The sequence below is a fragment of the Astyanax mexicanus genome, chromosome 2 (genome assembly GCF_023375975.1).
Source record: "Astyanax mexicanus isolate ESR-SI-001 chromosome 2, AstMex3_surface, whole genome shotgun sequence".
Lineage (NCBI taxonomy): Eukaryota > Metazoa > Chordata > Actinopteri > Characiformes > Acestrorhamphidae > Astyanax > Astyanax mexicanus.
The window spans coordinates 68,495,860-68,522,922 of NC_064409.1; the positions used below are offsets into that span (position 1 = coordinate 68,495,860).

General features: G+C 37.1%; 1 protein-coding gene across 1 annotated transcript in view; it reads left to right on the forward strand.

Moving 5' to 3' along the window:
- gfra4b (GDNF family receptor alpha 4b) overlaps positions 1–27,063 on the forward strand; it is a 133,357-nt gene that overhangs the window by 82,719 nt on the left and 23,575 nt on the right. The window contains exons 2-4 of the mRNA XM_022668625.2: positions 8,430–8,705; positions 9,999–10,079; positions 20,408–20,753. Of these exons, the coding sequence (XP_022524346.2) occupies positions 8,430–8,705; positions 9,999–10,079; positions 20,408–20,753 (703 nt within the window). The remainder of the gene's footprint in view (positions 1–8,429; positions 8,706–9,998; positions 10,080–20,407; positions 20,754–27,063) is intronic.

Below are 27,063 nucleotides of genomic sequence, written 5' to 3' on the forward strand. Positions count from 1 at the left end.
GAATTATAACATATTATGTATTATAAATTATTTGAGTAATATTGTATAAATTAAGTTATTGTAATTTGGTAATATTGTATGTAGAAATTAAGTAAAGTTTACTAAAAGAAAGAACTGATTCAACAAAAAAAAGAAGTAAAGTTTATTAAAAGAAAGGATTGACTGAAGTTCAGTCCACTTTTGTACTACATATAATATTTAAGTCTTGAAACCAAGTTAAAGTTACTTAAATTTATCTGAAATTAAATTTACTCAGAAAAAGCAAATGCAGAAAGTTATGTTATGTTAAATATTATAATAGTAGCCTATGTTAGTTTATAATGTATTATAATGTTTCATTGTACGCTATAAGTAAAGTAAAGTGAATATTCTATATTAATTGTGACAGATATATGATATTTTATCATAAGTCATAATGCAGAAAAAACAATTTATAATGCATTAAAAACAAATATAGCTATATTGTGTTATACATTTTTAGAAATATGTAGAGTCATGCTTATAATGCCTTCTGAATGCATTATAATGTGTTATGAGTATATATAGATTATAGAGTCTAAAAGAATGAACAACATTCATAGAAAGTTTTACCATTCTCACTTTTAGACTATAGTCAAATATAGGATGCTTCTAGGAAGATTCCTTCTTAGTAGCTTAGTAGTTTTAGACACATACTGTATTTTATTGTCCCATACTCTCTATACCACCCTATTTTTATTTTGTTTTTATGTGTTGTTTTAAATGGATTTATGTTTGTGCCTAACAGCTTTTGCCTAGCATCACTAACAACACTCAAATAAGTAGCGTAAATGTCCCCTCAAAAAAAACAAGCTTTTTTGTCTTTTTTACTTTTCTATGTATTTTATAGCCACCTAGAGAAAACCCTGGGTTTGGTCAATATTCCATCAGCAGGTTATGTCAAATAGTGGACAGACCCAGCAGAAAAAAGTCATGCTGATTGGAGGTCAATAATACTTGGGATTAAGGTACCCACATAGACTGTAAAATTGTGCAATCGCATTTCGTACAATCGCAACTCCCTTTTAGGCAGTTTGTGGATCAATACAACTCTGGAGGAGCAATTTTGCATTGAGGTTTCCATCCATGATAGGCTGCAGAAGTTTGAATTGGATTGTGTGTATAGGCATGTATAGGCCTATGCCTGTATGTGTGTTTGTGTGTGTGTATGAGAGAGAGAGATGGGTGTGTGTGAGAGAGAGAGTGAGTAGACACATATACAATGTTATGAAAAAGTCTAGGCACCCCTGATCATTTTCACGATTTTCCTTATTAAATCATTGTTTTTTTGGATCAGTTAAATGTATCATCTTTGTTTTCAGGTCATTTAAGAGTTGTGTTTTAAGGTTGCCATGTTGCCACTCTTCAAAAACTTCAAACTTGCAATTGGCTCCTTAACCCTTTCTCATAATTGGATTAATCTGTGTATGTAGGTCAATTATACCAACTTACTATGTACCAAACTAATTTTGTGTTCCAATAATTAGTGGTAAAGAAATTCAAATCAATAAAATGACAAGGGAGCCCAAATGTATTCTCCAGCCTAATTCTTGTTTAAATAATTATAGCCCACTTTCTGTAAATCCTATTAACTTCATTACACTTCTTAAATATCTCTGTGTTCATCTGCTATAATATAATATATGTAACTGAAATTGCTGATCCGAACAACCAATTTATAACCGATTTATAAAGTAAAATCATAAAAAATAATCTTGGGTGGCCAAACGTTTTCACACCACTGTACAGTTCTTGTGTGTCTCTAAACAATAAAGCTCAAGTTAAATTGTGCTTTGAGCTTGAGATGCAGTTAATTATGCTACGTATGCTTTAGCATATGCAGATATTAAAAGCTCTCATGTGGAAGGCGCTGCTTGGCATGATATAATTGGCATAAAGGCAAATAAACAGTAGCAGATGTTGATAACGCAGTGTCCTTATTGGCTGGCTACTTCATCAACAGGTACATCTCGGTTGGCGTGAAAAATCTCTATTTCTAGAAGGAAATAAAACAGAGGGTTATAAAGTAATGGGTCAGTGCCAATTGACGAATGTGGAAAATTCCACTTGAGTAGGTTTGAATACTTTGGCCTTGTCACAATAGGTTTAGAAGATTTGATTTAATCTGTTATTGAATATGACACGCTTCATAATGCTCAGTTCCTCTGCATGCTATTGACCCACTGGAGGGCTGTGAATGCATCGCCAATAGATGCAAATTTCTGCCTTGTTTTTCTTTTATTCTTTTCTTCAATTCACCTGAATTTTAATCTAAAATGGTTTAGATTTATACAGTCATGCCATAATGTTCAGGTGTAAACCTAGGACTCTATCACAGTTCAGATTGTGATTACAGTTCTCACATTTCACCACAGTTGATTTTCACTATGTTTGACTTTGAAAGCTTTTTTTTAACGATAGAAACAAACAGTCATGTCTTGATCCATTGCATGATTAATGGTTTATGCTTTTATTAATATTAGCAACGTGTTACTCTATGCATGTGCCAATGAACAGTTGTTTAATATTCAAAACATTCTCCTTGAACACTTTGAATGACTATAATTAAATCTGAAATGAGCATGATGCCCTATTAATCTCCCTCCCACGAGAACTTGCCATAATTATATTGCGGCGTCAAGGCGGCAGTGAAAACATAGGTATTATTACATGCACACTATTGCCATACAGTATGCCTCCAAGCAACAAGCTTTGCAGATTAAGTTGACTAACTTCAGCAGGAGCGGCAGGGTGGCACGGCAGGGTTTGATCCTTGCTCTGTTTGTGAGGAGTTTGGTTTGAGATCTGTGTGAGTTTTCTTTTTGCACATCCGGCGCTTTCCTCCCGCTTCCCAAACAACATGCATGATAAGTGAATTTGCTAGGGTAAATTTCCTGTCCAGGGGATATTTCTGCCATGCTCCCAATGATTGTAGGATGAGTATGTGTCCCCGAGCAGAAAGAAGTGGAGAAAAGAATGAATAAGAAGTCACATGAATGCATTAAATAAGGATTATTTCTTCCTCAGCCTCAGACATTAAGTGAAATCTTAGGTAGGTAGGTGGATAGGTTGGTAGGTAGGTCAGAAGGTAGGTTGATAGGTGTGTTGATAGGTATGTAGTTTGGAAAGTAGGTCAGTAGGTAGGTTGGTCGGTCAGTTAATGCACCTATGGAGGCAACCACATCTATCATTGACCACTTGATGCAGCTGAGTAGGTTGATAGGACAGCTGGTAGGTCAGTAGGTATTTTGGTTGGTTGGTCAGTAGGTAGGTTGGTAGGTAAATAGGTTAGTAGGTTGGTGGGTTGGTACTTAGATAGGTTGGTAGGTAGATCAGTAAGAAGGTAGGTAGTTTAGTAGGTAGGTTGGTAGGTACGTATGCATTTTGGTAGATAGTAAAATAGTTTGGTAGGTAGGTTGGTAGGTCAGTAGGTAGATTGGTAGGTAGGTTGTATGTATATATGTACTTTTGGTAGATAGTAAAGTAGGTCAGTAGGTAGGTTGGTAGGTATATAGATTGGTAGGTAGACCAGTAAGAAGTTAGGTAGTTTGTTAGTTTGGTAGATAGTAAAGTAGGTCAATAGGTAGGTTGATAGGTAAATATGTTGGTAGTAGGTAGGTCGGTAGGTAGATCAGAAAGAAGGTAGATAGTTTGTTAGTTTGGTAGGTAAGTAGGTAGATTGGTAGGTAGGTTGGTATCTATGTATGTATTTACTTTTGGTAGAGAGTAAAGTCGGTTAGTATGTAGGTCGATAGGTAAATAGTTTGGTAGGTAGATCAGTAAGAAGTTAGTTAGTTTGTTATGTTGGTTAGTTTGTAGGTTGGTAGCTAGATTGTTTGGTAGGTAGGTCAGTAAGAATGTAGGTAGTTTGTTTGGTAAGTCAGTAGGTAGGTTGATAGGTTGGTTGGTAGGTAGGTATGTATTTTGGTAGATAATAAAGTAGGCCAGTAGGTAGGTTGGTCAGTTAATGAAGCTGCAGTAACTACTTATTTCACTGACCACTTAATATAGCTTGGTAGATCAGTAGGTAGATCAGTAGGTAGGTTGGTTGGTAGGTAGGTAAATCCATAGATAGGTACGTAGGTCATTGGGCACAAAGCAAGAATACCCCTGGACAGCGCATCTGTCATGTGCAGGATACCAAAGTCAGGTTGACTACTATAGTTTACCAACCACTGACATAGAAACAACATGCCTGAACATGCCAAACCAGCTTCACCACCATACCTCCCTTATTCATACACCATTTTTCGAAAAAATAAATTCCAATTGATTTGTGCACAATTGTTTACTTCCACAAATTCTTTCCATCACAAAGTCTCATTAGGAGTGTGTTACAATCACGGCTCCACTGAAGTGTGTACGCATTCAGCGGTGACCCCAGTCGCTCAATTAGCTCTGCTCACCTGTATCTGGCTGTTAGTTGTAACACGGAGAAGCAGGATTGCACAGTGACAGCTTTTTCACTAATGAAAGAAGAGCCTTGCATTAATCACTGAGCAATTCACAGTCATTAATGCGACAATTATCATCCTGGCGCGTTAAAGAAGACAAACAAGAGGACCCATTGTGAAGCACTTAACGAACGAGCGTTTTCTCCTCGTTTCCCTCTTGAATTCCTGCTACGTGTCTTCCTCGTGACCGCCAATTAGCATCGCGCTCAGATAAACAAAGGCTGCGCTTGGATTGGACGCGGGTGTGGAAATACATTTAAAGTGGGAAGAGTGGGCTGTACCGCTCATTTATATGCCTGTTGATGAAGGGGATGGAATCGTGGAATGTGTACGATCTAAATAATGCATCGTCTTCGCGTTGTGCTGGGTTTGATCTGAGCATTTCTAGCCAGCCTTTGTATCAAACACATTTATCCCTTCCTTTAATCCCGCGCAGTTGCCGATGCTGAACAATGCTCTGCGAGATACAAGAAAAGTCTCATTGTCCCTCCTGTCATCTTCGCTTACTCTCATGTGTGTAGGCATGGCAGCCAGCCTCGCGCTGCCTCCGCAGAAACGCCTGCATATGCCTCACCTGTCAGAAGTTCCGTGAGTACGCTCTACGTGTGCGGTTATGTCGTTCCCCAGATGTGTCTAGAAACATTGAGCTATCAGCGCAGGCTCACCGCTGGATAAAATGCCATGTTTCATTCTCACAGGGACGATTCTGAAATCTCCAACCCCACCCCCCCTGTTCCACTTTGTTCCCTCAAATAGTGCAGAAATGCAGAGATGATGCTTTCTGACAGAGTCCTGTGTTCAGAACTGCACCACATGCATAAATCTGTTCAAAATAAGACACTTGTCGTTTTGGTTTGAACCTTGCCCAGAGCTCTTTTCTAATGCAATTAAATTTACGAGCTGAAGGATTGCGCCTCTGCCTCTAGTTAGTTAGTATTTTCTGCCTCGCTTTGGGAACAAGCTATTGTCTCGCACGTCGTTGTGAATGTCATTAAAATGCATTAAAACAGGCTCTCTCAGCAAAGTCGAGCTCAAATCTCCTGGATCCGCAGCTCAGCATGTTCCGAAATCTGCGCCGTTTTAATTTTCCCAGCAGTGAGAGGATTTGTTAAATCAATTGCCTGTTTTTTTTTTTTTTTTTTTTGTACACATGCAGCATCTGCTAAATATACGTATGAGTACAGTCTTCACAAAGCGTTCACAGACTCGGTTTGAGGCCAATTAGATAAATCAACATCCAAAATAGCAATGGTTCACTCAGGCAAAAAAAAAAAAGGCTGAATGCAAATGCATTCTTAATACTTAATGCTTTAACCGACATGCCGAAAGTCAAAAATGTAAATTGATTGCGAAGTATTACCTTACATAAGTTGTGGAGTGTTATCTTGTGAGTGAGGTCAAGGTCATGTCATGTGTGATGTGGATTATCAGAGTTCGAGCATAATACATAATGACTAAATCATACGCAAATTGTGCTAATTAAAAGGGTTATAAAATGCTATATATATAATGCATTCAAACTTTAAATTAAAGGCACTGGTTTTAAATAGTTTAAGCTGTTCAATGTGGTTAAACATAGGGATGCATTGAAGATTTGGCAATTAAAAATATTCAGCCAAAAATGGCAAACAAAAAAAAAGCTTTCAGTGTTGAATAAGTTAAAAGAGCGTATAATTTATACAGAACAGTGACTCATTTATTTTAAGCCTTACTGCAGTGCTGCATGTCAGAGGGAGTGCAGAGGAGAGCACTAACTGGGAAAGCTGGGAAATTCAGGTTTAAGTTTATATCTACGCTGGACTAAAATAAAGTATTCAGCATCACTTATCAAGCTTTGGTATCACTTTCCTACCCCTTCACAAACTGTCTGTTTTCCATCTGAAAGACACAAGCTGTACAGATCTACTTCAGCAATGTTAGATTACCTTTGCATTCTAGTTATCCTATATCTTATTGTTTATGTAATCAGTCAATTGTCAAAGCATTTCAATTATATTTGCACAGTGTATGACCGTATGTGACAAATATAACATTTGAAACTGACCTTGAATAGCAAGGCAAGGTACATTCAGTAGTATAATGGCATGAAACAGTGAAAAAAGTGGCATATGTACTGAAAACCTGTGTTTGGCCAAATGTATCATCTTGTTTAGTTTCAGTTCATCCCTTGTTAAAAGGCTGGTCATTCTGGTCAACCATCATAGTTTTTCTTCCCTTGAGTTAAAGGTTGGCATGATGTTTAGCTATCATGATCAAGCATGATCAAGTGATGCTGGTTGTCTGATCATGTTTGTAGACCAGCAAAATCATCAAATTCAACCTGAACTGGTCAACCAAAGGGCATGTCTTTACTTTAATGACCACATGTTTAATCACTTTACCATGATTTACCACTTTAGACCATCTAAAACCAGCAAAACAGCAAAAGTTGGTCTTGAAAATTTGGTATTTTTAGCAGAGAAGAAAAGATGACAATTTATACAGGATATGGTAATGATAATGTATTGGTAATGTAGATGTGCAGTGTTTTCGGTGCTAACCTGCTAACTACTATGCTACATTACATTAGTCTTATAGATTAAATTACATTACATTACATTATATTGTATTTGGCAGATGATTTTATCCAAACTTACAAATAATTATGTATATTTAGCAAAAGAGGACATAGAGGATAGAGGAGGAAAGGAGGGGAAGAAGGAAATGAGGTTAGAATTAGTTAGTGTGTTAGAGGTGTTAGGAGAGTAAGTGCTCTTTGAAGAGCTCTGTCTTCAGGAGTTTATTATAGATAGTGAGAGATTCTCCTGATCTGGTAGTGGAAGGTAGTTAGTTAGAGGTGTTAGGAGAGTAAGTGCTCTTTGAAGAGCTCTGTCTTCAGGAGTTTATTAAAGATAGTGAGAGATTCTCCTGATCTGGTAGTAGAAGGTAGTTAGTTAGAGGTGTTAGGAGAGTAAGTGCTCTTTGAAGAGCTCTGTCTTCAGGAGTTTATTAAAGATAGTGAGAGATTCTCCTGATCTGGTAGTAGAAGGTAGATAGTTAGAGGTGTTAAGAGAGTAAGTGCTCTTTAAAGAGCTCTGTCTTCAGGAGTTTATTAAAGATAGTGAGAGATTCTCCTGATCTGGTAGTAGAAGGTAGTTAGTTAGAGGTGTTAGGAGAGTAAGTGCTCTTTAAAGAGCTCTGTCTTCAGGAGTTTTTTCTCAAAGATAGTGAGAAATTCTCCTGATCTGGTAACAGAAGGTAGTTTGTTCCACCATTGGGGAACTCTGTATGAGAACAGTCTGGATTGCTTTGTGTGTATGTTTGTTTGGCAAAGCGAGGCGACGTTCATTGTAAGAGTGAAGAGGCCTGGAGGTAGCGTAAGTCTTCAGGAGTGATCAGTGCAATCACCTTGTAGGCGATTGTAAGAGCTTTGAATTTGATACGAGCATCAACTAGTAGAGAGTGGAGCTCAGTAAGCAGTGGGGTGATGTGCCTATTTGGCACTGCTGCATTCTGGACCATCAAAAGTGGTTTTATAACACCACTTTGTATGGCATTGCAAGAGTTGAGGCATGAGATGACCACTGCTTGTACCAGGAGTTAGATGGAGAAGTTAGTTGTGTTAGAAATGTGAATGTTAACATGTTGTGTTCAATAAAACCATCCAAACATATCATTTGTTTTGTGTGGTATTAGTTTATGCAGACTGTGTTTGTCTATTGTTGTGGCTTAGATGAAGATCAGAACATATTTAATGACCAATTTATGCAAAAATCCAAGTAATCCGAAAGTGTTCACAAACTACTTTTTCTTGCAAAACTAGAGAAGCAAATAAAACAGGTCTTTGCTGATAACTTGCATCTAATAAAAAGGCAAAATCCTGTAAATTGAATCCTCACTTTAATCTTGACCTCTTCACAAAGCTGTCTTTTCCCCTGAAGCTAATATGTGTGTATATGTGTGTTTGTGTTTCTACAGCCCTGCAGGTGCTGTTATATGCTAGTAGAGACTGCCTGCTGGCAGGGGATTCGTGCTCCAGTGATGAAACGTGCAGCCCACGGCTCAGGACCCTGAGGCAGTGTGTGGCCGGCGACGGCAGCGTGAAGCTGGGCCCCGGGGCCCGGAGCCAGTGTGCCAACGCCGTGTCCGCCCTGCTCTCCAGCCCCCTGCACGGCTGTCAGTGCAGACGCGGCATGAAAAGAGAGAAGAACTGTCTCAGTATATACTGGAGTCTCCACCAGTCTGGCATGCATGGTGAGATAAGACGTCTCACATGCGTCAACAAATTTCATTGAGTTGTTAACTCTAAAAACTTGTTTTTTTACAAAGCAGTATAGTGTATCAATAGATGGCCAAGTAACAATAATGCTTTGTTTGCAATGGTCTAATAATTCTATGGTTTTTAGTGAAGTGACACATTAAAAGGCCCATTTTCTACATTTATGGACTATTTATGACACTTTTATGTAACAAAAAACAGTCTTTTAAACAAGTTGTATTCGTTATTGTGCTGATTCTAATTCTGACATATTATTTCTGTTCTGTTTGGCAATAAAATACAATAAAAAACAACAAAACAATACATTAGCAGATCTGAACAAATAAATAAAATAGAGATCACTAAAAAAATGATGATTTACTTTGATTTTACCTAATTAAAAACCTCTGGAATATAATCAAGAGGAAGATGGATGATCACAAGCAATAAAAATAAGGTGAACTGCTTGATTTTTTGCACCAGGAGTTAAGCAGCATAAAGTTATCCAAAAGCAGTGTGTAAGACTGGTGGAGAAGAACTTTATGAATATGAACTTGTTTTCTTTGCATTATTTGAGGTCTGAAAGCTCTGCATCTTCAGCAATTTCAGCCATTTGTGATTTTTAAATAAATGCTCTAATTGACAATATTTTTATTTGGAATTTGGGAGAAATGTTGTCCATAGTTATAGAATAAAACAACAATGTTCATTTTACTCAAACATAAACCTATAAATAGCAAAATCAGAGAAACTAATTCAGAAAAATAAGTGGTCTCTTAATTTTTTTCTAGAGCTGTATACCGGCAAATTAGCATGACATGTATCATTGTTAAACCTATACATCATCCAGTGCCCCTCCCAAACTAGCCGTTTGTCCAATTTAAGCTGGGGGTGGAGTCAGCTAAAATCAGGTTTAGTAGGGATCTTTAAGGGATGATGTATAGGTTTAATGTCAAGGTATTTTACTTAACAAATTAAAGAAAGTGAAGTGATAACATTTTTTAATGATAAATATATTGATATCTTTTTTAATATTTTGGTTGTAGCATGCACACCCACACACTTTAAAATCTTATCTGTCTATTTTATAAATGCATGTATTTAAAATGACTGTGACTTCTAAAGATTTATCACATTTGTGGAACTTTAAGCACTATGTGTAATCTCTAAGATTTTCCTTTCAAGGGAAAATCCCTGCATATAGGATTAGGAGTCTGCTACTAAACCCCTTTTAAATCCTCTTTTTATTGGTTATTATCTGAGGGATGCTTTTGTCTCATCTCTTTTAGGGCTAAACCTGGTGGAGAGTTACCCATATGAAGCAGTGGAGAAAGGTTACGACTACGTCCGTCTAGCCTCCATCACTGCAGGTGAGTTATATAAACTTCTAGAACTTTTAAAGTACACTAATAATATAAACTTACATATGTAGATTCATTTACTGACTATAATTAGGCAATCATGCACAAGAGGGAGTGCTATAACAGTAATAATATTGGCACTGCTGTGGTGCAGTCATAGGCACGAGGCCAAATACGTAGATTAAAGTCCAGCGCTCGTTTTGTTTACTTTAACGTCCCCCCAGCAAGTCCACCTTACATTCAGCTAAAAATAACCTATATTAACTGGAAAATATATACACTTAATCTTATATTATTTTATTTTAACTCTAAACCTGATATTGGTGGCTGATAATGTGTGTAATAATGCGTATTTTCGAATCTCTGGGCGTTTCTTCACTGTGCCTCTATGGGATCCGGCGCCCCCCAGTGGTGTAAAATGACATAGCATTTGGTTTGTATTTGGTTTGTAAGTGCTGCATCATTGCTAGGTTACAGTGCATTATCTGCTCATAAAACGCCTCTCAGCCAATCACATTGCAGGGTTGGAACTAACTTTGGCATAATTATTATTATGATGATGGCCGAGACATTTTTTAAACTCTTCTTTTCAGGTTTCTACTGCTCAAGTTCTGTGCATTACTTATGCTGTTTCAATAATGTAAATCATGAAAATGAAATGAGTGGTCTAGCCTAGTGTCTGATGCAAAGTGGAACAGTTAACAAAGGGGTGAGAACTGGCTGTACTTAGGGTGAGGAATTATGAAGGAGGAGATAAAAGAGGACACTTGAAAATAACACTTTTAAATAGAAGTTCATCAGGGCTTTTGCTTCCTGGCTGAAAGCAAGAACCATGGTAACTGGACAAGAGTTCCAGCAGTTCATTGGTACACTCAGTGAAAAAACAATACCTAATACCCAAAAACACACCCAAGATTGCTGCAAAACTTTAATACAGTTATGTCTGAGGCAGATATGTAAACAATATCTGCCTCAATATGTCTGATTAGACATTGGGTCCTGCCACAAAAGGAGATTAAATAATAATAATAATAATAATAATAATAATAATAATAATAATAATAATAATAATAATAATAATACTTTATTTGGTAACATTTTATTTTAAGGGACACAAATTAGGAACTTATCATTTGATTAATAAAGCCTTAATTAGACATTTGTAAATGATTTATTAACTACGTATTAGGCTTTATTCTGTATAAGTGTTATTGGTGCTTAATTAGGGGTCTGTGATTGATTAAATATTTTTTCAGTTCTTTTTAGTGTCTAATTAATAATGAACAGATCCTCACTTTAGAGTATGGTACACTTCTTGGTCTATTAGTGACTTATAAACCCCTTATTAACTCAATATACTCCAGCACAGCCATAACCTTACCAAACTCACATAGATCAAACTGCTGCCAATTCTACACTAATAACATGTTGAATTAGCTAATAGTTAATGCTTAATAACCTGCTTAACAGGGTGATAATATAACTGTTTATTGTGCACTATAAGAACTAATACAGCCATTATTAATAATTTACACATAATAGACCCCTAATTAAGCACTACACTTGCACAGAATAAAGCCTAATAAGTAGTGAATACATATTTTGGCTTTATTAAGCAAATTATAAGACATGAATAAGCGCCTAATTTGCGTTCCTTAAAATAAAGTGTTACCCTTATATTTTTATTTAGCGCTTTCCTGAAACCCAAAGACGCTTACAGTCATAGAACATAGAAGATGCAGAAACATACAGTACACAACCTGTCAAAAATCAATAGTTAAGAGGAAAATCAACTCAAAAGCACAATTACACACAAGTAAACACAGGAAATTCAACAAAAGGAAGGTCATAGGCAAGAGAGAAGAGGTAAGTCTTAAGATTAGATTTGAATATAGAAAGGAAGGGGAAATTATTTGACCATATTTGGAAGGGAGTTTCAAAATTGAGAAGTGAGTCTAGAGAAAGCACAATCGCCAAAGCTACGAAGTTTAGAAGATGGTACCTTTAGATGTCCAGCAGTGGAAGAAGCTGACTGAGAGAATTAGCCAAGAGTGGGCAAAGTTGGCATCAAAGCAAAAGATGCTACTTTGAAGAATCTAAAGTTATATTTAACATATTTTGGCTTGTTTCACACTTTTGTTCACTTCATAACTGCTTACGTACCCAGATGAAATTTCATTTGGACCATGAATGGGCCAACTGTTTCTAATCTGGTTGAGTTCTGGTGGTGTTGGCTGATTTTACAGCCTATTCTGGCTATATTCTACATGGCTAGACATTGGCAGGTGTTAGTTGGGCCAGAATTGGACCGTCATTCCAAACCACAACTGGGCCAGAAGAATGTGGTGGATCTAGGCCAGATCTGGCCCAGCAAAAGTTTGATATCTGGGCAATCTTCAATATAAGTCTACAATGTAGAAAATAAGAAATATAAAGACGAAAAAAAAAACAGGAAAATAGGGAAGAGTGTGTCCGAACATGTACTATATTTGTACTCTATGTGGATAAAATATGTCACATGATGTCACCAGGGCTGGGATAAAGTGAGACAAGTGCTGATTATAAAACACAGAATTAATTTTAACACAGATCCCAAAGGGATTGGTTTAAACAGTACAACTAGTGAACAACAGGGCAACAAAAAGAAGCAACATACCAGAACGTAGAGAGCCAAAAGCAGGCTCGGTACACTGTGAAACAATAAGGAGTAAAGATATAAGGCAAGAGAGTAGTCAGAGAGGAAAGCAAGGGCGGTAACTAAAGATCAACAGCAGAACTAGAGGGCTAGATGAGAGAGTAACATAAGAGCAGAAAAGGGTCGATAACAATAAGACAAAAAAGCAAGGAAAACACGTTGTATCAGAGCTAGAAAACTAGATAATACTCAGAAAAAAACAAAGGAACAAAGGGCTATTTATACTAATACAAACAGGTGTGGGAAATGAGCAATCAGAAAGAGGGAGAGGCTTAACGCTGCGGAGTCACGTGTTCAGCCGAGTCATTTAAGTTCATGGGCTGAGAATGCTGGGAACTGGAGTCTTTTAGGCAAACAATTCTGTCCTGAGCAGACTGACAGCGTCAGGACTTGTGACGTGGGAAATTGTCTTCTAGAAATGTGCAATCACTTTCACAAGTGAAATCCAAAACATTTTAAAATCATGTAAAACTGCAAAATACAGAAAAGCCAAAATTAATTTAAATTCCATGGCATATTTACAGTAGTACTAAAGCCCCAACACAAAAAGGCTGCTTAGCTGCACAAGGCATCCATCACACAAATTCACCATATCAGGAGAGAAATAAAGCCAAACTAGATTAAATCAAGCACGATTAGTGTCTCAGATGCTGTTATAAGAGTTGACAATGCCTTAATAATTGTTATTAATTACATGAGTTACTGAGGGCAGGGGTCTAATCCAGTGGGAAATATAAACCCCCAACTGTCTGTTGAGAAATGTAATGAGGTTTTATGATAACAGCTACGGAAAGTATTATATTTCTGATTGTTAGGGATTAAAGATGCTTTATAGATGCTGTTCCTCTAGCAGTTCTGTGCTGTAGATATTTAAAAAAATAAATACATATATTCAACACAGTCTGAAACAGAGGCAGCTTTGCAGAGGCTGCTTTCAGACATTATGCGGCTCTCATGATTACTTTCTAACAATACAAATGTAAATGAGGTCCGTCTTTAAAAGACAATTTCCCATGTTACCTTTTTGAACAGAACCTGCTATTATCTGAAGAACTATTCTGGTCGACAGGAGAGCTTTATTTGGAGTTCTCTGAAGAAGATGAGCTCTGCTCTTCTGCGTGTTGGATTGCTTATTAAGGAATTAGAGTTTCAATAATGTTCTCATCTCTAAGGACAAGTGGGGGTTGGGAGGTTTAAGGGACAGTGGCTCATTTCTCTCTATTTGGGTTTATTTGTAGGGTTTTGTTGTGTTGAGCTGTGGGATAGTTGTGTGTTGTGGAGTAGTTGTGTTGGCTGTGGCAGTTTGTGGTTGGTGGAGCGAATTCACATTCTTGGTGTTGGGTTGGAGAGTGAATAAGGGTCTCCACAAGTGGGCTACCATTTTATAAGAGAACTGCTACTTGTTTGGTGGTCACTCTCTTCTCTTTTAAATAATGTTTGTTTACCAGAACTATGGCTTGGTCTTGATAATGTGCCCCAGGGATGCTACATTATTATTGCAAAGATTTCGATATTACATAGGGGTTTTTTATATTGTCTATTTTTTTATTGGCATTGCTAAAAAATGATATTAATGCAAGTTAAATTTAATAACTTAAATGTAATCAGTATCATCCAATTAAAACGTTAATGTTGAATAATTTAATTAGTAAAAACTGAACTGATTTCCAAAAAAATAAAGTCAAAGGTGTTTTAGTGTATTGTTTTATACTTTTGCACAATGGAAAAGCTTGAGCATTCCAAAATAGTTGAAAATATTTGGAATATTAGATGTTTTGAACTATGAATTAAATATGGTGTATTTAGAATCACTGTTAGGAACACAGACTGAATAACACCTCACAAATTATACAAGTATGGGTGTCCCCAAGTTGACCCCCAAAATATCACTGAAATAAAGACCTCAAATAATGCAAAGAAAACAAGTTCATATTCATACATTTTTAAGAGTTCAGAAATCAATATACACTCTAAGAAAAATAAGTACAGATTTGTACTTAAAAGAGTACAAAGCTTGTCGCTGGGGCTGTACCTTATATTAAGGTTCAAAAAAGTACCTTTCAGTGAAAGTCCTTTTTTGTACCCATGGTTTTTGTGCCAGTATAGATTATAAAGATTATAAACATTGTCATCAACTAAAAATGGCTCAAAAACTTGATGATCCAAAATTGTCTGGCTTTCAAATAAAAAATGTGCAATTTAAATATATACTGTTCATTAGTACAGTGATGCAGAATACTGAATGTACCTTTTGGCTGGTTAAATGGTACAAATCTGTACTTATTGCTGTTAGAAATGACTTTGTACTTCAGAGGGAACAAATCTGACCCTGTAAAGACCAATATTGTACCTTTGAGGGGACAATTATAAAGAATGTACCTTCGAGTACAAAAAAGTACTCATATCGTACCTCTGTTTTTTAGAGTGTATGGTGGAATAACCCTGTTTTTAATCTCCTCCACCAGTCTTACACACTGCTTTTAGATAACTTTATGCCACTCCTGGTACAAAAATTCAAACAGATCAGCTTGGTTTGAGGGCTTGTGATCATCCATCTTCCACTTAATTATATTCCAGAGGTTTTCAATTAGGAAAAATCAAAGAAACTCATCATTTTTAAGTGATCTCTTATTTAGTTAGCTGTATATATAATATAAATATACCTTTTCTTATAAAGCATATGTAAGCAGTAAGCAGTATATAAGTATATATATACTTTTAAAACTGTTCTATTAGCTTTCCTTCTGCACATATTCAATAGCATTACTTAGCTGCAGCTCATGCTGCAGAAACAATATGAGAGTCTGTCAACAGTCAAATAATAACCAAGCAGATTAGGCAAGACAGTACACACACACAGTAGTCTGATTCTGAATTCCTTCGACTGGTGCAGATTATTGTAAATATGCATTCTGAACCAGTAAAAGGGCCCTTAAAGGGCCACTAAACTCCCTGATTTTAGCTGACTCCACACTTAGCTAAAATAAAAAAAATGCTTAAAAATGGGAGGGATAGTTTGAGAGGAGCATTGGGTGATGTATGGGTTTAGGGGCGTGGCAGGAGGGAGAGCTGAGGGCTGAGCTTCAGCAGCAGCAGTGTGCCTCTGATAGCAGTGAGATGCAGATGGTTGGATTTCAGCAGGGGGGTGTTGTTATTGATTGATTGACACATCATCCTCGCCTATAGCACAGTTGAACAATAACCGCAATAACAGCATTTTCTAAGGTTTAGAAAACGTTTATAAAAAAATATGTATTGTTCTCTAAATAAATAAATCATTATGCAAACATTATTTTGTAATGCACAGAAAAGAAGATTTCACTAATATTCTACTATAAAATCTATATAGCAAATTAATCCATTGCATTGGAAGCATGTGTGTAATATTTTATATTTCATATTAACCTTTTTATTTAAATAAATCATAAATCATCCCTAAACAATAAAAAAAAACATGAAAATGTGTTCTAATTCAGATGAAACTAGTAAAAGTTAACTCTTAGTTTGCCTCAATGGCTCTAGTACTACTAATTCTTGAGTGCAGTGGGCGGGGCCAACATACTGTTTCATTGGTTTATAAGCTTGTTGATTGGCTGGTTCATAGTCTGTTCTGATGAACAATAGCTCTTAAATACAGCACTGGAAAACCCTGAATAACCCTGGTTTTTATTTAGTTTTCATGCATATTGGCATGTTCTCCTCCACCAGTCTTACACACTGCTTTTGGACAACTTTATGCCACTCCTGGTGCAAAAATTCAAGCAGTTCAGTTTGGTTTGATGGCTTGTGATCATCCGCCTTCATCATCCGCGATCATCCATCCTCTTGATTATATTCCAGAGGTTTTTAATTTGGTAAAATCAAAGAAACTAATTTTAAGTGGTCTCTTGTTTTTTTTTTCATTGTAATGGATGCAGGGCCTGAAAGGGTTAATATACCAAAAAAACTAATACATTTTTGACCACATTTCGGCAAAGAAATTCTAGTTGCCAAATGTACAATTCATCCTAATTTTTTCCAACATTAATGTCTTTTTTTTTTTCAGAGAGATTTTTCCTGGTATCTACATTTTGTGCTCAGTGTGGTATATGATCTATCACCACAGACCTGTTAGTAGGCGAAGTGTGGCTGTCTGTGTGTGGAGCTGACTGATGCTGTGAGTTGGAGACTTTGTTCAGTTCAGCGTGTGTGTGGCTAGAATGTGATATGGGCAGTATGGGGTCAACCTGAGAGCAGACACATGCTTCAGTGTAGAATCCCTTATAGCCTGGGGTTCTGCTTCACTGTCTCTGTTTAGACTCTTCTTGACGGTTCTACTGACGTCCTGTTCCACATCTGCCCACCAGACCACATTTTCAGGAGCTTTACTAAATAATCTGATTAATTCTCTCTGTGGTAGACATGCTCTTGCTTAATTTGGATATGAATGTCTGTATTTTTGTCCAATTATTTCCATATCTAATCACAAATTAAACTGAACTTGTGACAGAATCATGCAGTTTTAACTAAAAAGAGTCTGACTGCAGCTGTGCAGTGTTTCTGCATATTCATATAGATGTTGGTTGCTAAGGTGTTCCTACAATAAAGCTGTTGGTTATTGTATTGCTATGTGGTTACTATGGTGTTGCAATAATATACAGTTACTACTGTTACTAGTAGTGTTGTAGACAAGACCGTTAGAGTCGAGTCAAGAGCACAATTCGCCCTCAAAAAGCTCGCTAAAGTTTGCTAGCTGGCAGCTAAGGTTAGCCGATACATCACTAGCTTCAGTACTTTCCCTGGTAACATTAGTATTTTGGCTAGCTCATAAGGTTAGCTAGCTTTTTGCTAAGGTTAGCTAGCTCATTGCTAGCTTTAGTTCTCTCCCTGGTAACATTAATATTTAACTAGCTCATCACTAAGGTTAGCTAGCTTTTTGCTAAGGTTAGCTAGCTCATTGCTAGCTTTAGTTCTCTCCCTGGTAACATTAATATTTAACTAGCTCATCACTAAGGTTAGCTAGCTTTTTGCTAAGGTTAGCTAGCTCATTGCTAGCTTTAGTTCTCTCCCTGGTAACATTAATATTTAACTAGCTCATCACTAAGGTTAGCTAGCTTTTTGCTAAGGTTAGCTAGCTCATTGCTAGCTTTAGTTCTCTCCCTGGTAACATTAATATTTAACTAGCTCATCACTAAGGTTAGCTAGCTTTTTGCTAAGGTTAGCTAGCTCATTGCTAGCTTTAGTTCTCTCCCTGGTAACATTAAGATTTAACTAGCTCATCACTAAGGTTAGCTAGCTTTTTTCTAAGGTTAGCTAGCTTTTTTCTAAGGTTAGCCAGCACGTCACTAACTCTAGTACTTTCCCTGTTAACATTGATATTTTAACTTGCTCATCACTAAGGTTAGCTTGTTTGTCACTAAGTTTAGCTAGCTTTTTGCTAAGGTTAGCTAGCTCATCGCTAGCTTTAGTTCTCTCCCTGGTAACATTAATATTTTAACTAGCTCATCACTAAGGTTAGCTAGCTTGTCGCTAAGGTTTGCTAGCTCATTGCTAGCTTTAGTTCTGTCCCCGGTGACATTAGGGTGTTAGCTAGCTTATCACTATGGTTAGCTAGCTCATCGCTAGCTTTAGTATCAGTGTATGGACAAAGCCTAAAAGTTGGTTGCTAAGGAGTTGCTAAGTGGTTACTCAGGTGTTCCTATGACAAAGCTGTTGGTTATTAATGTGTTGTTAGGTGGTTACTAATACTAATATTAACTCGTTTTTGAGTATGTGTCAAAGTTGAGTATACCGAAATATCCATAAAACATACTCGGTTTTGGAACAGACGAGCTGGACACTGCTATCCCATAATGCAACATGAAATTAAAAGGTAAGAGCCACTCGCCTGTGGAACAATTATTACAAGAAATGCAGGATAACGTAGGTAGTGCAGTGGCGACTGCATCATGACAATGTTGTCATAGTGATGCTTGATCAATTCTGTTAAACTGCACAATTATGATTTGCGTATAACATACAGCTCTGGAAAACGTTAAGAGACCACTTCAGTTTCTGAATCAGTTTCTCTAATTTTGATATTTATAGGTTTTTATGTTTGTGTAAAATAAACATTGTGAATGAACACTTCTCCCAAATTCCAAATAAAAATATTGTCATTTAGAGCATTTATTTGCAGAAAATTAGAAATTGCTAAAACAACAAAAAAGATGTAAATAATGCAAAGAAAACGAATTCATATTCATAAAGTTTGAAGTTCAGAAATTAAAATTTGGTGGAATAACCCTGGTTTTAATCACAGTTTTCATGCATCTTGCGATGTTTTCCTCCACCAGTCTTACACACTGCTTTTGGATAACTTTATGCCACTCCTGGTGTAAAAATTCAAGCAGTTCAGTTTGGTTTGATGGCTCGTGATCATCCATCTTATTCTTGATTATATTAAATTTTTAGGTGGTCTCTTGTTTTTTTCCAGAGCTGTATATCCTGGGAGATATTGTTATATACTGTAGTGTTGCTAGGTGGTGGCTATGGTGCTGTTATACTATGGGAGTTGGTTTCTAAGGTGTTGCTGTGTTATGGTAGGTGATGGTTGCACAGGTCTAGCTAGGTGGTTGCTAAGGTGTTGCTAAGTGGTTACTCAGGTGTCGGGTGTTAATGTGTTAGGTGCTTTTGCTAAGGTGTTTGGTATTGGTATTGCTGTTATTGCTATTTCTGAAGCCTTCTTGGTGGTTGCTAATGCTGAAATACTTTTTGGGGTTAAAAGTTTATGGACACATTTCACCATATTCCTATGGGAGTTTCTTACAGAAAATGGCTTTCCATGTGAGTCAGATTTTTGGATCCTCAGGGTCAGTTCAGATGAATTTATCTGTCTCTGCTCCTCTCCTCTGCTGAGTTTAACCGAAGGGCAGCCGAAGACGCCGTCCCTCCCCCATGTTATTCCACATATACAGCAAAAAATATAAAAGAGCCCATATTTCCCTAAGCACAGTCAGAGCTTCTTGTGCCCTGGATATCTTGTAACATTTCATTTAAGGGAGAAATTTAACAGCCCCCAAATATGTATTAACTTTATTTTGCAATTTCCTTTTCACCATGTTATCTCTTTAAATTATCCCCCTTTTATTCAGGTTGCCTGTGAAAGCTATTTGTTGATTCGAGATCTGCTTGAGGGCACATGTTTTTTTATTTTCCACAGCTCTGCGAGCACCAACAATGCGGCTTCCTGGGATAATGTAGATAGGCTTTGGCTGCATTTTTGGCCCAAAAATCTATTTGTATGAAAGAGCATGTAATGAAAGAGAGAAAGAGCATGAGAGAGAGAGAGAAAAAAAAAGAGAGTGAATGAGATGGAATAAAGAGAGGATGATTGATTTGATGATTATTTTCATTTCCCTCGGGTTTCACAGACCTTCACCTTATTCAGCTTTGCTGGAGATGTGGAGATCTTTCCAATCCAATGTCCTTTCCTCAGATTTTTCTTCCAGATTGTAGCCAAGACGTAAAAGCCTGACCCAAATTCGTCCCTGCGTTCGTGTCAACAGAGCGTGATGTCAGCTCGAAAGGTCACCGCGAGCTCATCATAATTTCATTTCTGCATCTGATTACTGTGGATTTCTCATTACGGTCCTCTCTCTCTCTCGTCTATTCCTGTCTGCAGAGTCTGAGCTCGGTATGTCCACGGTCAACCGTTGCCTGGACGCCGCCAAGGCCTGCAACGTGGATGACGTGTGCCAGAAGCTGCGCACAGAGTATGTGTCGGCGTGCATCAAACCGGCCGGCAAGTCCGGCCTGTGCAACCGCTCCCGCTGCAACAAGGCCCTGCGGCGCTTCTTTGACCGCGTCCCGGCCGAGCACACCCACGAGCTCCTCTTCTGCCCCTGCAGCGACATGGCCTGCTCCGAGAGACGCCGGCAGACCATCGTCCCCAGCTGCTCCTACGAGGGGCCAGAGAAGCCCAGCTGCCTGACGGTTATGAGGGTCTGCCACGCGGACTACATCTGCAGGTCAATCTGCTGCACTGCACACACAGTCAACAGGGGTTACAGAAATTCACTGTGCAGTTTTTCCTTTTATTAGCAAAATTATCCATAACTGTTTTTACTTTTAAATTCAAGATCTCTGTGATACAACTTTTACTTGTAGAAAATCTATAAATCTAAATGTAACATAGGATCATTAGATTTATACAGATCAATAGAGCCCTCAAGACTAGTCATTATAGATATTTAAATTTATATTGTAGGGATCTACAACTGCAAATATCCTAAATTCCCACTAAATTAGAGAGTAAAGTAATAGTTCTTCACTCATAATTGGATGTGAGACTCTCGAAATTAAGATTTTTGGGATATTGTTTATAACTAGCAGGAATCAGGGAGCCACTATAAAAATGCAGGATATTCACTTAAATTCCAGGAAAGGTAGAACCTCTGTATTACTGAAACTAAATGGTAAATTGTTTGACATTACTGCTACAATGTTATGAATTAATTGACATTTCTGCTACTGAGTGCTGAATTAATGGGCATTACTGCTACTGAATGTTGAATTAATTGGTATTACTGCTACTGAGTGCTGAATTCATTGGCATTACACCTACTGAGTGCTAAATGAATTGGCATTACTGCTACTGAATGCTGAATTCATTGGCATTACACCTATTGAGTGCTGAATGAATTGGCATTACTGCTACAGAGTGCTGAATTAATTGGCATTACTGCTACTGAGTGTTGAATTAATTGGTATTACTGCTATGGAGTGCTGAATTAATTGGTATTATGGCTACTGAGTGCTGAATTAATTGGCATTACTGCTACTAAACACTGAACTCATTGGTATTACGGCTACTGGGTGCTGAATGTATTTGCATTACTGCTACTGAGTTGATTGACATCAATGCTTTTTAATTCTGAATCAAAGGGCAACACTTCAACTAAATGCTTAATTTTTGGACTGAATTGAGTGCTGACTAGACTGGTGTTACTGCTAATTAGTAGTGAATTAATGAGCAATATTACTAGTGAATGCTGAATTAATTGCCATAGCTCCATAATGCTGTACTTATATCACCGCTATTAAACACTACTACTACTACTAAATGTTTTCTAGCATATTAACTGTCTGACTTACAAGACTAGCCATTCAGTGAAAAAATCTAATTACTTGCAATAAACCTACTGTGGGTAGACATGTACAAAGATGTTATAAAAAGCTTTGCAAGATACTAGAAAGCATGTGGAACGCATTGGAATGAGGTCATGTATATGAATAAACCAGTTATTAATGCATATAGAATATTTAAACATTATATTACAGCATAATACATTAGAATATTTATGTCTGTGTCAGTTTATCGTATAGGAACTTAACTTTACTTGCCTTTTACATAAATCACGCCAGGCTTGGATTAACCCCTGACGATGAGCATGTGCTATGTAGGCGGTTAAGAAGAACAGTGCATTACCTTGCTTGAGCTCCACTGAATGAACAAGTGAGACCTTGGTTTCTGAAAGGCCGCTGGAGAAAGTAGAAGGAACACTTCAGTATAGCATACGACATAACTTTTCCCCTCAACTTTTTCTCTTTGGCTTTTATTGGACTTAAACAAACTGATGTCGTGTGGAGGAATATAGCAGGGTTATTATCAGAATACTGTGGCTTTTTGTGTCTCATATTTCTAAAATAAATTGCTTAGGATTTTAAATTATTTAGACTAAGTCTGTATAAGTCTATATATTTACCGTTAAAGCTTGAAGGACAAAAAAAGTAGTATTATAATTTAAAAATCAGAACTGAAAGGCCACCATCAGTTTTGCAATGCTGGGGGTTAAAATATTTATATCTGGGTCATTTACCTTTCCAAGTATAAAATAAAACAGCAGAATCAGGTTTCTTCCAGGAAATAGTTAGAGGGGGATAAAGGGATCATTCAGGCAATGAAGTTAAGTCTGGGAAGAATATTAATTTTAACTGCAGAAATGCGTGTTTGTAATGTGTCTGTCATCTTTTTCCATTTTTTTAGATCATTGCTAACCTGTCCCAATATATGGTTGAAGTTAAAAAGTTTATTTTAACTTTTCAATGGCCTAGTTGAGAGATGAGTGAATTTCTATGCCAAGATATTTAAAATGTTCCACCGTAGGGATTGGTAATGGGAGGTTCATTCAAAGGGAGTAAAAACTTGCTAATGTATCCAGGATAGCCAATAAGTGAGGGATAGTTTGAGGGACTTTGTTAACAAAAAGCAAAATATATCTACACTGATGGGCGTGGTGGTCTGGAAGTGAGGTGTGTTTAGGTACATTTCTGGCATGTTTATTTCTTAGTGGTGGGAAATACATGTGCGACAACAGTCAGCCGCCAAATCTTATCTTAGCCATTTGCATGTAGACCCCTGCTTGTTCCACAAACAAATAAACTTGCTGCTGAGTGCCAATCCAGCTTTTACATCAACAATAAAGAGAATAAAGAATAAAAAACATAAATAAAACTAATACTAGAATTAGTAAAAATGAAAAGTAAATATATAAAATAAAAAAAAAACTATATAAAATAAAAACTACTAAAACAAGCAACTCTACTCTAAAAAACTAATTAAAACTAACTGAATTGGAGGAGAAAAAGTGAAATTTAATTAAATACAGACCATAAAAATTCCAATCCAAACAATCAAATGCTTTCTCTGCATTGAGTGAGAGAATGGCACATGGTGTCCGGGTGTCAGAAGTACGACCTAACATTAGTGTGATCACACAGGTCAGTATCCTCTGCTGAGATGGGCAAAGCGCAGCACTGTTAAGATACCAAAACAGGTCAGAGCACAACTGCCTCATAAAGAAGTTTATTGATTAATACAGATCGCTAAAATACAGCCTCAGAAGCCTCCAGTCGACCATCTAATATTTTAGGTTTCAGAAGCAGGAAAATTATAGTTTTGTTTGCATCCCTATCTTAATTTGTCATTATACCAAGTATAAAGAGATTTAGGTGCAATCCTGTCCAATGTCATAAACAATAAAATGAGAAAACTCTAATTAAAATAAAATAAATATAGAGTTTACAAAAAATAAAATAGCAAATAAAAAGGTTTACATAAAAAAATAACAGTAACATGCAAACAAACCAGATGAAAGAAAGAAAAACAGAGAAATTGTGAGACTGACCTATTGAACAATAAAATATTATAAAGTGCAAATAGTGAAATAATGAAACATTGCACAGTCCCATGCTGCGCATACTGCTGTGGGGTAAAAAATATATATTTTTGAGTCGATTTGTTTTAGTTTTCATAGTTCTGTACTGTCTACCTTATGGTAACAACTCAAAAACATGGTGTCCAGGTTGAGATTTGTCCATAACATTTTTTGAGCTTTCTAAAGGGAACAAGAACTGTGTTAGTCCTCCAGGGTGGAAAGAGAACACCCAAAGATTATTTTCTACAAACTTCACAATCATCTGCAGTTATTTTCTGTGAGCTGCATTGCAGCTGGAGAACCAAACACAAAGCCCACGAGTGAGGACACTCTCTGTGGTGGAACGGTAAAAGGACACCAGCAGTTTCTTGTCGATGTTATTTTTCCTGAGAGTCCTCAGGAAGTAGAGTCTCTGCTGTGCCCCTTTTTTTAAGTTTTGTAATGTTCAAACCCCAGGTTAGGTCCTCCTTGGCATAAAACCCCAGAAAGAGAAAGTCTGTAATCCTTTCTACAAAAGTCAATTGACTTATTAAACATTTCTAAAAGGAATGGACCCATTATAGGGGAAAAGAAAGGTTAGGTAAAATTCTGGAGGAATTCCATCAAAGACCAGAGTTTAGATTTTTTTTTTTTTATTCATGGCTCATAATGCAGTTTTTAACTCAACCAGTGTAAGTGGTTGGCCTAGGGTGTCTGCTTCCTCTGTAGACAAAGAAGGCAGATTTAAATCTCTAAGAAATAATGTGTGGTCATCATGAAATGGGCAGGGTTGAGAGTGTTATAGTTCTTTATAAAACTGTTGCAATACAACATTCACCTGTGGAGACTGTAGATCAGGGGTCGGCAATTAAGTTTGGCCTCGGGCCAGATATTTTCCAAGCCATTACGTGACGGGCCACAAAAAAAATAAAAAATCAGTTTTGGAAAATGAAGTGTAATGGGATGAAGTGCTATAGACTAGTAGCTCTTCAGCCCAGAGGGTTGTTGAACCCAATTGCAGAACAGTTGACCTCAAAGCAGGTAAACCCAAAAAGAAAGGAAAAAAAATTAAATAAATACAATGCACAAGGGATCGAACCCGTGTCATCAGGGTCGCTGTCCAATACACTATCAGTGCCCCGGTTAGTGAATTGGGACATGGCTGGGAAAAAGGCTCCCTTATAAGGAGATAGGGAGCCCAAGAACGGGTGCAAACTAAAGTCACATCAAGCGCGACAGAGAGACAAGGGAGGCATGCGAACAAAAGCTCACCCGAGAAGCATTTTATTTATTTATTTTTTCATTATCATTCATTATAGTTCAAACAACCCCACGGGCCACCTATTGCCGACCCCTATTGTAGAATATGGGGTAGAATCTGAAAAACTTTTACTGCTGCATAGTTTAAGGGCAAGTAAATGGCTTAGTTGGCAACTGTGAAAATAGTAATACTGTCTAGTTATATGAATTAAAATTCAGTGGGTTGTTTAAGCATTGAATGAAGCTCATTTTTAGCCCATTTTATTTAAATATTATGTTGTAAAGAATCAGACAGGGTAGATATTTTGTGTTCAAGGCGATTAATTGTAGACAATTTTGTTTTATTTAAGTGAAACCAAAAGAGGTATTATATTGCTTCTAATGAAACCTTTAATCGTTCACTATAGAAAATTGTCATTTTGAACAGAACCATAATTCAAATCTGTTAATACATGTCGTGGAAATCGACAAAGACAGTCAACGAGCCGGGATGCCAAAAAGAGAAGGTTTTTATTTTGAAGTTGCAAAAAGGAAAAATAAAGCAAAAGCAATGGATGAAGAATGAGAGTAGTCAAAGATCGGAAAAAGCCCCTTTCTGTGTCGACTGGGCATTTTTATACAGTCCCCCCCTGCATACATGAGGCAATCCCCTCGTGATCTGTTTTGGAACAGGTCACTACCATATATGGAATAAAAGATTGGGACCTAACAAGAGAAAAGATGCTGAAAAAACACTGGACGTCTTGTTCTCTTAAAAAGGGGAACAGAAAACGCACGAATAAGCAAAAGTCAAGAATAATTCATAAATCAGAAAGCTCTATTTTACTCTGACAAAACAGTTTCCAGGCAAACTTGATTTCCATCTCTTTAGGAGAGAATAATTCATAAATCAGAAAACACCATTTGCTATGACCCGCTAGTCTCCAGGCAGACCCCTGCTTTTATAATCTTTGCCCTTAAGTCTGAATGAATGGCCTTATCAGAGAATATAAGTTCACATAACACTCAATGATAAAATACTGATTGAATGATTAACAGGATGAATATTGAATGATTAACAGGAATAATCAGTATAATTGATTATGAATACATGAAGTAAATCAGGAATACATGGAATAAATGTTGATTTTCCCCCACATACATGAGGAACAAAAAGCAGATATATTTTTTGCGTTTTGACTGTCAATGTTTAAGCGTTAATGCATATGATTAATTTGGATTTAGTAATGTGTTATTTTGTTTAACACAGTTAATTTCACCACCAAGTTTCACCCCAACTTCTGACATAATCTGCCTGAAACAGTCGCGGGACTTCCAATGAGGAAACAGCACAGTTTACGTTGGGTACAGAGTTCAGGATGTGCTTGTGTCTGACTGATGAGTTGAGCGGAGTTGATACAGACAGGAGCTCGGCTGGACCAGCACTCACAGGTCACTGTCTCCTGCTCTCACAAACTCACAGCAGTGGCTAAGCTGCCACTTAAACTGTTCATTCTCTGGATGAAATACTGCCGTTTGCACCAATATAAAGTATATTAACTCTCCAAACTTGAAATGCCAAGAAAACAGCTCCATAGAAACACACACAAACTCTCCAGACTCTCCCTCTGTCTCTCAGTCACGCGCTACAGGCAGGACACGACTGACTCTTAGGCCCGCCCCATCTTGACACTGATTGGCTAGAAACCTAGCAATCATGCCTCACACTCATCCAATTGGTTGCGCTGAACAGAAAACAGATAAATGGTGCGAAAACAAGTCTGGGAAAAGTTTATGGGAAATTGAGTTCAATTACACCTAACATGAAAGACAATGAAAATAAATAGATAAAAATAAACAGTACATTTTTAAGGGTCTTACACTTACAATGATTCTTTTATTT